This window comes from Corylus avellana, chromosome ca5 (genome assembly GCF_901000735.1).
Source record: "Corylus avellana chromosome ca5, CavTom2PMs-1.0".
In the NCBI taxonomy this organism is placed as follows: Eukaryota; Viridiplantae; Streptophyta; class Magnoliopsida; order Fagales; family Betulaceae; genus Corylus; species Corylus avellana.
The window spans coordinates 12,664,972-12,677,512 of NC_081545.1; the positions used below are offsets into that span (position 1 = coordinate 12,664,972).

General features: G+C 37.0%; 1 protein-coding gene across 1 annotated transcript; it reads right to left on the reverse strand.

Annotated features, from left to right (window-relative positions):
- Positions 1–9,666: 9,666 nt before the first annotated feature.
- Positions 9,667–11,719, reverse strand: LOC132181788 (auxin-responsive protein SAUR36-like). Its single transcript, XM_059595021.1, has 2 exons — positions 11,429–11,719; positions 9,667–9,777 (listed from the first exon to the last, which is right to left on the reverse strand). The coding sequence occupies exons 1-2, from the start codon at positions 11,717–11,719 to the stop codon at positions 9,667–9,669; spliced, it is 402 nt and encodes a 133-aa protein (XP_059451004.1).
- Positions 11,720–12,541: the final 822 nt, after the last annotated feature.

Below are 12,541 nucleotides of genomic sequence, written 5' to 3' on the forward strand. Positions count from 1 at the left end.
GGGGAGGCTGGTATACAAAGATGCCTTACCCCCGGATTTGGTTGGGACACATGATTTTTTTCATGACTCGATGTTAAAGAAGTACATCGCTAACCCCGACGTAGTTTTGGAGTACGAGCCGTTGGGAATCCAAGAAGGGTTGATGTACATTGAAGAGAAGATCATGGACCAGAAGGAGCAAGTGCTACGTACTAAGACAATTCCTATCGTCAAGGTATTATGGCATAACCATGGTGTCGAGGAAGCATCGTGGGAAGCGGAGGAGGACATGCAGAATCATTATCCGCATTTGTTTGAGACTTGATTTTGTATGACTCTTTTCTTAAAACATTATATTTGGACAGTATACCTATTTTCATTTTGGGTAATGAAATAGTTGACTAAGAAAGAGTTTACTTTTCTTTGCAGGGTTATGGCGCCAATACCAGTTGATCCAAATTGCATGTGGAACTATTCATTCTGCGAGTTGATCGACTTCGGCGTCGAGATTGACAATGACTGGTATAGTGTGGACAACATCGAGTACGATGCCCTAGATGACTTACGAGGTGATTTTCCACACCTATTTGAGGATGAAGTAGTGCCAGTTGGCAAATAGGAGGAGATAGCCCAGGAGCCCACTGAGGAATATGATAATGACTATGGACGAGAGGTAGCATTCTACCCCCTTTTTGATTGATGTACTCTTGGTATTTTGTCTTGAAATTTCAAGGATGAAATTTTTATAAGGAAGGGAGAATGTAGTGACCCAAATAATTAATTAGGCTTAGGATAGCTTAATTAGGGAATTACTTGGACTTTGGGTTAGGAACATCTGGAGGGGCATTTTGGGTATTTCAAAATTTTGGAGCTCCAGTAAATGAATGCTCGTGTGGGGGGACCATACACAAGCGCTCGTGTGGGGACCAAGACGAGCATTTGTTGACTTTTTGTTGACCACTGGTTTTTACCCGCTGGTGCCACCTGCAACTCTGACCTGTCTGAACTACAGTACATGAGCGCTTGACCTAGTAGTGCCACGAGCGCTCGATCCTTTTTTGATATTTTCCATTTTGCCCTCAGCCTCTTCCCCTATAAATACACTACACCCTATTTATGTCTTCTCTCCTTAAAAGCCTAGAGAAACTCTGCCAAATTAGTTTTGTGAGTGTTGTGTGCCTTTGGTGAAGAAGAAGGTGCTACTTGGAGTACTTGCGTGTTGAGGTAACCCCTGCCCTTTTCATTGAGTTATTAGTTTGGCTCTTGTTCTTCACAGCTTAGTAAGTTATTGTAGAGAGTTTTTAAGCTTTGAACTTGTTTAGTCATTCTTTTCCATTAGACGTAAGCGTGTTATTCGAAGGTATCATGTTGGTTTGGAGGTGTTAGAAATCCCTTTTGTGGCCTTAGGACTAGTCGAATAAGTTAGGAAGTAGTTGGACCAAATAAGGTTCTGCCTGAACCTCACTAGACAAACGCTCATCCCTAGGGTCAAACACTTAGCCAGGGAAGTTTAGCGTTTATTGGACGAATGCTCACTGGACATGCATATTTACAACTCTCACGATATACACTTTTTTTTTTTTTTTGACATGTCCACAAGGGAAGGGGGAGGGGGATTCAAACTAGTGACCTCCGCTTCATGAGACGTAATCCACATCCGATTGAGCTATTCGTTGGGGACACGATGTACACTTTGTTGCATTCGAACTCTAGCTCTTTGTGAAAATGTGTGACTTAACAAAGATAATGACATTGAGACTTGTAAAAGCATGCATGTAAAATACGGACAAGATTAATTGTATCGTATGTCATAGTACATTGGTACGTGTGGGATAATGGACATGGGCTTACTATACATGTTAACTTTATGGTCAAATGTGTGTGTGATAGATGGGCCTTAAATCCAATGGTTGTTCGTGACTGCCGCAGCCTTAAACATGTGGTCATTGCATGACGGACATCATTAGTATTGTGGGCCACTCGAGGTCGGACTCTGTCGGGCTACTAGTGTTATGGACGGTAACATACAATATCTGGGGCACCGATATTGTATTACTTGTCCCTCGGGACAGTGCCAACCCTTCTGAGAATGAGTAATATCTCGGGCAGACCATACTGTTGAACTATCACCGTTACTTATGATTATAAGCATGTATTATATCTATATCATCATTGGATAACTGTCATGACTAAACTGTTGCATACTTTACCAAATGGAGTTCATCACTAAAATGACATGGGTATTATGTGCATTACCTTTCACTAAGTCCTTGGACTTACCCCCTTTATTTTTATGTCTTTTCCTCAATTATATACAAATTGCGTGGTCTAGCTAGTGTAGAGGAGGATGCCGACGGACCGGACTTGAGTGGTGGCGCAAGATTTGATTAGGGTTTTGTTCTAAGACCTGGACCTGATATGGCTGAAATCGATGTGGGATGATGGAGGAACCACACGGGTAGACATGATAGAGATTGCCATCTCATTGCGAATACTCAAGCTTAGGATTTGATCTTTTATCTTGTTACAAGACAATTATATTTATGTTTATTTTGATGATGGTCCGTTGACCGATACATTTGGTGACTTATTTTATATTATGAGGTGTTATTATTATTTTGGTGTATGAATTTTGTGGTTGTTTAGTTACTACTTTCCTTTTCCTTTAAGTATCAAAGTCTTGCACTAAATTTTCTTGCTTAGGAGAGGTTAAGATTTGAGTTCTGTCCCGTGAGAGATAGGGCTGGGAGACGAACCATGGGGTCAATTATCAGTTAATTGATTTTCTCATCGAGGTCGTTACAACTAGTGCTCGGGCTACGAATGCCGTAGTCACCTACATTGAGTTGTGGTCCTCCTGTCTGGTTGTGGATATCCAAGATCATCCCAGAGTCTATCCCATCGTTTCTCCGATCGGTGGTTGCTAGCTGCCTTTCCTCTGCAAATGTCGTAGATAGGCGCCCCAGCTCAGCCTGAAGAGCTGTCAGCTGTTGTCCCTGCTAGGTGAGGACCTCCATAATGCAATCATATCTGGGGCTGCCAAGCTTTGAGGATGATGCCTCATCCGATGAGCTCCCCCTCGCTGTCGCTCGTCGAGCTCATGGTGGTTAGGAAGCTGCGGCTGCTCCGTGAAGATGTGACTCACTCGCTTTGAAGAACCTAGAGGTAACAGGCCCCACTGGATACAAGAGAGGTTGGTCGTCAAGGGATACCCCGGCATGCTCTGCTATTTACGTAATCAAAGCCCCATATGGTAGGAATGTCCTGGGGTCTGCTATTCAAACATCCTTCATAATCGAGAATGCAAACAAGCTAAAGTCAATCGAGGTCCGCATCAAGACGGTATAAAGGTAGAATGCCCTATCCCAAGTGATGGTGACAAGACTTCTGACCGGAAGGATCCGGCTGATGATGATGTGGTAGATGAGCCAAGTCTCATCCGTGAGGTCACTTACGGCGAACCCTCCCTGCCTCTCGAGCTCCTTCTCATGAGGCTGCCCCTCAATAAAGCACTCTGCCATTTGTCGACAAGTGGATGCATTGCCAATCACCCAATAAAATACGAGGTCTGCCATCCTCAGCATGCTGGTGATGCTGCTAATCAAATAAGGGGTCACCTTGATAGGTGTCTTCCGCAGCTAGGTCATGAGTACCATGTACGTGGCCCTCAAGTGCCTCTTGCCTGTCCCTCATTCTACCGAAGTTGCTAATTGGTCTTGTTGGCTTTTTTTGATGGGTCTACTTCTTAGTGTTCTTCTCTTACTGAGGAAGTTTTTTCAACTAGAGTTCTCGGAACTTCCTTTTTGACGGTTCCTGATCAGTTTTTAACAGTACTTCTCCTCCTTCAGTGGTCTTTATTTGGTCAGCGTTGCAGAAGTCTTCTAGTAGTCCTTGCTCTGCCTTTTAGCCTGCTTTAGATACCACCTTGTATGATCATTTTATTGGATTGTAGCTCAAAATTCAATGGACTTAGCCATTTTTTGACCCATTTCTAGTTATTTTGTTACTGTACTTATTTCAATCATTGTATTTATGTTGGGGAGACCACCACCCCTCTTGGTTTTTGTTTCCTTGTTACCCAATTTCTAATATTTGAATAGAAAAAGGAAAACACGTATATCTAGACTCACAATTACAATAAGACAATATATATCTATTGCATTAAAATAGAATTTTTTTGTTCTTTTTAAATAATAAAAATAAAGTTATATGAGCTTATACAAGTTGATCCGAGATCATATAAGTTCGGCTAATCTAATAAACTAGTCTAAATTTTTGTTCAACCTCTGTTCGTTTAATAAATTTGTTTAGGGTTTGAGTTTGAACATGTTCGCAAGCAGCTATGTTCATTTACAACCCTAATTGGAACACTTCCTTTAGCATGTCAATGTGATGTATAGGTGACAAATGCTCTCGGCGTCTCCAATGTCTTGGTGACATGGCATCACATAATACAAAAAGAATTAACTTTTCACACTAAAATATTTAAGTGATGAAGAAGTTTAACACCTAAAATTTTGATCACCGAATGCAGCTAACTTTTAAGACCTAATATATTGAACACACCAAACCAAAAAAAAAAATAAAAAAATCCCAAAATCGTTTCAGGAAGTTTTAGATTTGGCATCGTTTGGCAGCTTAATTAGTATGGGAAAAGTACCTCCCTTAATCCCTAGAACATGTTCATAAATAAATTTACCTCCTCACTTAATACCCACCAAAAAATTTATACAAAGAATAGCAACAGAATTGCACCAGAAAATCTGATGAAACTAAAACTTATCTGTCTCTGCGTAAGTCGAAGCAAGCTAGCTGGCATGACCCAAAAGGCATGAATGATCACCTTCAGCTTCATCCTCCTCAACTCAGACTTATACACCCAATAAAATCCCCTTGAAGCGTGGGGTCAAACCTATTTAGCCATGGACACTGACAGATCGGGTCGAAAATACCCATCCTTTGACTTTCAACCTGATTTGATCAAAAATTAAAAAAATTAAAAAAATTCAACTCAGGCTTATACACCCAATAAAAATGACTTTTATGGAGACAATTATTCAAGATATTATTATATACATGCATAATTGAGTCAACCCCTATCAAAAGCCAACCCATTAAATTAACTTGGATCGAAACCCTTTGGGTATGATGAACAATTTTTTCTTTTTTCTTTTTTTTTTTTTAAAAAAAAAGGTTTGGACAATTGACTCAACCCCTGTCGGAAGCCAACCGATCAAGTTGACTTGGATCAAAATCCTTTGGGTTGTGTTAATAGGTCAAGTAATTGAACCGTCCTAAACCTATTCAAGAATATCATAACATCATTAAAGTCAATGATATTTTAGGATTGATTTTATTTTTATATCTTGAATGATTGTTTTCCCATAAAAAGCATCTTTTGTCTCGTAGTAGGGGTGTCAAAAATAACCGGGAAACCGGAACCGGGACCGGAAAACCGGGAAACCGGGAACCGGTTCCGGTTCCGGTTGCCAAAAAAAAAAAAACCGGGACCCCGGTTCCGGTCCTGGTTTTTGTTACCCGGTAAAAACCGGGAAAACTGGAACCGGGTCTTATTTTATTAAATAATATTTATATATTATTATATTATATATATATTAATATTTTTTAATTCTTTTAGTCTTTTAAGCAGCGTTTAGGACCTTAGGCAATCAGGTTTCTCACTTTTCCGGTTTTGAAGGTTTTAAAATGATTTTTAGGGTATTTTAAAAAATTTGAATTTTTATTTCTAAGGCTCATATAGGCAAAAATATTGATTTTTTTAGGATTTTTAGGCCTTTTTTTGTTTATTTTTTAATTATTTGGAACAATCACAATAAAGCCTCTTTAATTTAGACAAAAAGATTAATAGCTTTTTCTTAAATGAGCTAACTTATGAAAAAAAAATAATGGGCTTATTTTAAGCCCAATACTTAAAATAAGCCCCAAACACTAAACTCATTTACAACCAATAGCATGTTTATTAGGTGGGAGGGAAGTAAGCTGCCAAGTGTCATTGACCTCAAGAACAGCAATCTCAGCTTTCATAGCATCACACCAGTGAGGTATTTTGACAACCTAATGATAAAACTTTGGCTCGAAGAAAGAAGAAACTGAAAGACTAAAGAACTTTTGAGCAGAAGACAGTTTGTCATAGGAAAGAACAGAAGATAAACTAAAAGGAATACCTGAATTGGAAGAAACTGTCATGGACTTAAGAGATGATGGAACTGGTAAAGATGCAGCAACCAATTGATAATGATATTCCTACAGATAATTTGGTTGAGATCTGGATCTTGTGGACCTGCGAAGTAACCTAGGTGGACTAATATGATTTGATGGTATGGTTGTGTCAACAGAAGATGTGGGGGCATCAGAAGATGTGGTGTCATCATGAGAACATGTAAGAGAAAAAGAATGCTGATGACAATTAGAAGGAGAAGAAATCAGCTCATAATATTCTAAGGAAGGAATGAATGCAAGGAGAACATTTTGGTTTGAAATAGAAGATTTTGAAATAGGAGATTTTGAAAAACTAGAAGAAGCATGAGGAAAAATATGCTCATGAAAAATGACATCTCTTGAGACAAAGAATTGCTTGAGAGAGATATCAAACAACCTATAACCTTTGACACCAAAAGGGTATCCAAGAAAAATGCAGACCCGAGCCCTAGGATCAAATTTTGATCTATCTCTAGTGATTGTGGATGCATAACACAAACAACCAAAGACCCTAAGATGAGAATATTGAGGTGGAGAGGAAAACAAACATTCATAAGGACTTTTGTTTCTGAGAATTGGAGTGGAAATTTGATTTACAAGATAAGCTGCAGTAAGTATACATTCACCCCAAAAATGTAAAGGAAGATGTGACTGAAATCTAAGGGCGCGAGCAACATTTAACAAACTATGCAAATGAGGAGAGAAAACTGAGAAAGAAGTTGTAGAAACTTTTTTTCATTTGTATTACTTGAACAATATTACAAGAGTGTAGTATATATACTACTCATTTACATAGAAAGAAAGAATAACTTGCTAACAGTTTTAGTAAACAAACTATTTAACTAATCAACCAACTTAACAGAAATGCTCTAGCTCATTTACACGTGTTAAACATTCTCCTAAATTAATGTACACGTGTTAAACAAGTTAGCTTAACCAACTAATCCAGCTACTCAACTTCAGCTAACTTATAATAATCCTTTTCCCTAGGATATATGATAATGGGAACAACCTTTTATTCTTCTCATTAATGTCCCCTTCACGCCCTTCCTAGGCGAGTGGTGGTGGTATCATTCACCAACAAATATTAAACGCCTTAAACGGTGTCGCATATTATATTATAAACCCCTTTCCTATCTTATTGGTATCTGTACCGTATTTAGGGCCCAAGTCATGGGCACCCGTATTTTAAACCTAAGGATATGATTCTTGTCTTCCACGCAAAGGTTCCACAGTCAGCACTCTTGAAGGGGAATCAGCTGGTGGGGCCCGTATAAGGTAGCTGGACGGATCATGTGTTTGCCAACTATAGTTTTTTTTTTTGATAAATATTAAAGCATTCTCAACGGAGGAACTATATTTTTATGTAAAATAGCTTTTAAAATTTCACTTTTATTTAGTTTAGTTAAGCCATTTTTAAATGTCTTTACATCCGATTAACTATATTTCTATCTATTCTATTAAAATATAATTAAAAGTAAGAAAAGTTTTGGAAAAAAGAGAACATATAAGAGGAAAAATGAGAAAAATTTTGGAAAAAAAAAAACATACAGAGAAAAAGTAGGAAAAGATTTGAGAAAAAGAGAAAACATGTGAAAGAAACAATGAAAAATAAAATAGCTCCCTTGAAAAGTGCTGCTACATTTAGCTTTTTTTTTTTAAGCTCTTCTAATCAAATATCTATTTTACATTTTCTTTTGGCTAATCCAATGTAGGGGATTTTTAAACATTTAAAAAGTCATTTTAGATAAAAGTAATATTTTGCTCTTCCATTGGGAATGCTCTAAGTCCATGAGTTAACTCGTTAAAACTAAAATCTATCCTCTTCTTTTTTTAAAAAAAAAAAAATTTGTTATCTAGGTTAATCAAAATGCCAATAAAATCTCTACCGTCAAAAATTTCTAACGGACGTTAGTTCCAATCAAAACGCATCGTTTTGTCACATCAGTATATTAATTTTTTATTAATTTAGTTTAAAAATTAATTCTAAAATACAAAAAATAATAATAATAAAAAATCGAGATAGAGAGCGTTGACAGTGGGTAAGGTGTGAAAAATTTCCAGAGTGGCCAGATCTAAATTTGGGGTCTCTGGAGAACAAATTAATATCTTTTCCATCTTGTCAATTGGGTTTTCCATTTGGGGTCTCTGGATTTGGTCTCAAATGTTTGATTGATTTCTTCTAATGGAGACTGTCAATTTCCAAGTTCTTTGACAAGGCTACGGTAGAGACCCAAACTGACCAAATTAAAGGCTTGATAAATCCATGGAGACTCTGTTCAGTGACACAAGTGGAAGAGCTCATGTCAATTTTCTGGCTAATCCCACAGTATCTTCTCATGGGATGTGCAGAAGAAGTATTCACTTTCATTGGACAGTTGGAGTTTTTCTATGACCAAGCATAGAAAATCTGAAGAGGGGCCATCAAGAACCCAAACAAGAACTTTCTCTTCAATGATCTCCCTAAGAACTCAATCATAATTCTCCCTCTTTCGTTTTTTTTTAGGTTTTCGAAAAGAAACCCAAATCGTACAGGAGCAAAACAAGGAGATTGCTTTTTGTTTCTCCTCCACAAAATCCTCCCACTCAACAGTATGTGAATCAAAGAAGCAATAGTAGAGAGCTTTTAAGCGAGAGAGAAATCCCCAAAATTGAAATCCCTAAATCTCTCCCTCCATCTCCATCTTCCCTCTCCCCCCACCAACTGGAAATTTTAGTTTTGGCGGATTGACTAGATACATATAATATATTTACCTTTTTTTTTATAATACTAAAAATTATATTTTTATTTTATAATATTAACGTAAAAATACTGACCAATTCTTAGATAATTTTTGTTAAAAAAAATAATAGATTAGTTGGACTACATCAATTATAAGCCAGGGCCCACAACAATGATTCATCAAGCACCCAAGTTTTCAAAACAACATCATTGTATCCTTGAAAGTGAGAGAAAAGTCACTAAGGATAGCTTACTCAGCTGTGAATTAAGCCTCATGAAGCGAAGGTTATTAACTCGAATTCTCCTCTCCCTTTTCTTGTGTAGACATGTTATAAAAAAAAAAAAAAAAAAAAAAAAAAAAAAAGAAGCTCCTATCTTACCCATTTGAACTTCAGCCACAGCAAAATGGGATAAATCAACTAAGTAGTTGGGTTGTGGGTTGTTGGAACTTGTGATTCATGGTTCTCGTATTCCAAATCAAGGTCTCCAATGGCCCCCTAATTCTTTTGGATGATTGGTTTGTCAATCAATCCATGAGAATTTAAATAAAAACATATGACCTGTCAGTAATTAGGTCCTCCAAATATATTCTAAGAAATTTTACAACCAGTTATTTTTTCTTGTGAAGTTTTCATTTGATTAATCAATTCAAAGAATTTAGTTGCATAATCTTTTTAAGAGATTAAAGTTTGATAACCCCTACATTCTTATCTCCTCAGAATACTTAAATCATATCTCATGCTTCCTTAGCTCTTCTTGCTCTCATGCATCTTGGAATTATCGATTCTGACACTCCTATTTGAACCATTGAGCTTTCGACAAGCTTGTTGTGGATCAGGCACTTGATAACCCCAGATCTAATATGAACCATAAATCCAAGGAAAAGAACAAAGTCTTTATTTTAATGCACAAGAAACCATAGTCTTTAATCTTTATTTCTCCCTCAAAGTCTTTTTTCTTTTTATCCAACTTTTTGCCCTTTAGCACTTCTGTAAACATGGCTCACATCCTGACTATGTTGACCAGATATTCCCACAAGTATAAGACACAATAAAGAACGCTTAAAGAAGACAAAAGTATATAAGATCATTTGAAGAACTAAGAATGTTGCTACATTTTTCTGAAGAAAACTAAGTGCTTGCAATATGCTCTCTCTCTCTTAGAATATTAATTATATGATGAAATTTATCTATTTTTATCTGTTGAAGTGTTTAGGATAAGTAGTGATTTAACATTGTATCAGAATAAAAGTCTTAAATTCGAACCTTGTCTCAGTGGTGGTTTAACACTCTCTCCCTCTTATTCTAGCAATACATATAATCTCGTATACTTCATTAATATTATCAAAGATTAACAAGGGATAACCATTATAAAAAATTAACTAAAGCTTTATTTGTTTCGGCATTTTTTTTTTTTTTCACAATTGAATAATGTAGAAAAATGATTTCAGCTAAGAACATTTTTCAGCATTTGGCTCGTACTAAAAATCATCAAATATTTCTTATATTTTTATATAATCTAAGGAGTTATAATGAAGAGAGTATGCGAGAATATAAGGCTTTTAGGGATGAGTTTGAAATCTAGTGCAATTGCCTGCTCATATTGCTTGCAATTTCGTCAAACAATTGTGAGTGTCTTTGTGAGGCCCACCTGTCTGGGCAAGTGTTTGGCAGTCCGACACTTGTTAGGACAGGTAGGCCAATAAGAGACTCACTCACAATAGTTTGCCCGGAGGAGTGGGAAAGCGGCAAAAAATAGTTTACGCAAATGAAAAGAGTAAACTATTTTACGTCTCATGAATATTATTTTTATTGGCTAACTGAAAATATTTTAAAGTAGACCAATATTTTACGCCGTACCAAATATTCAAAACTACGGAAAATACTTTCCAAAAAAACATTTTATGTTGTAAAAAAAACAGAGCCTTTTCATACTGCTGTGAACCGATACGGCCAGTTGCACAACAGTTTGTATGTCACATACTTTTGATTATGGAGAAGTTAAATTATTCTACATACACAATTGTCCATAAGGTGCAAAAACATGCAACATTCATTTGTGAATTGTGAATAGATAAAAGTGTTTTTGCACCTACGTACGTGTAATGAAAATGACACAAAAAATGGATAAAAGTGTTGATGAAAATGACATAAATTAAGGTTGTTTTATGAAAATCACATAAATTACGGTTGTTTTATGAAAATGACAAAAAAAAAACGACATTAATTAGCCCCCTTTTTTTTTTTACAAATGTTGACACACTTTTTCTCGAAACTGGAAAAATGTTGATGATTTTGTGTTTACAATTAAGTGGAACACTTGATAGGAGACTTAATGCACCACAAGAAAAATGGTCTTTAGCGACCACTTACATTATCAACGATGACTCAAAAGTTATCTCTCATAGTTAATTATCAGCGGCGACGACAATGTTTCCAGAGAAGCACAAGTTAATCAGAAATTGAGACCGAGTAATTGACAGAAACAAAGTTTTCTCTACATCTTTACCTGCACTTGTTGTCGTTGGATTATTGTGACAATGTACTCCAAGATGATTGCATCACAGGACAATGTCAAAGGCCTATCTCTTGGCAGCCCAAACTCCTCTTCAGACAGTTTTAAGAGCTCTCTGAATATCTCAGTGTTGAGGCACAATAAGGGAATCATGAACCGTCTTTGATCAGCCGTGTAGACAACAAAATGGCCCTTATCAGCTAGCAATGAGCTGCACCTCTCTCTGCCCACATTTCGAATGGCCGCTGCCTGCACAATTATCTTCCTCTTAATTGTATTGTACATTTTTTTCTGCCACTTGATAAGTTTCTTGGAGCTGAAAATGCTGGGAAACATTTTGTTTGCAGGTGTTGTAATTGAAGGCAGAGAGAAATGGGTAACTTTATATAGGAATTCAATGCTTCTAGACACTCTAATAGTTGTAGATTTTTACAAGGAATTACTGCATATATCCTCAGTTGATTGTGGAAAAGAGTTTAGTCGATGGCATCTAAATCCAGCTGTTTTCTTGCCAAACTCGCTTAATATTATAGTGATGACAAACCAGTTGCATTGATGCTGTCTACTTCACCACAAAATGAGGGGAGAAATAAACAAGAATCCAATGACATTAATTGATTTATGAAGTGGTTATGTATATCCTTTTGCATTAATAGACTCTTTTGGGTCACACTATGTTCTCTCTAGGGTCTCTCTGAACTAGAGGAGAAGGAGCATTGCACATTTGGTTTGTGCGTATCTAATCGACGAATCCTGTGAAAAGGAACATGTAGCGTGGTGATGGCGGATGATCTAGCTGATATGTGGAGGAAGATTTCCCTCTCGGAGGAGGAAACCTTAGGAGTGGACTTTCATGAGGAAGCCTTTGAGGGACTTGTTCAAAAGGGCCAATCGTGTTTAGTTGGAAAACTCCTCTCAGATCATGTAGTAAGTTAGGAGACGATTCGATCTAAACTGATACAGGGATGGAAACCAAAGGGGCCAATGGCTTTTAAGGTTTTGGGTGAAAACCTTTTCTCCTGAAGTTTGTGAAGAGTGAAGACAAAAGACACGTGTTGGAAGGCAGGCCATGTATATTTGAGGGAACTCTATTCTCAGTCGAAGATG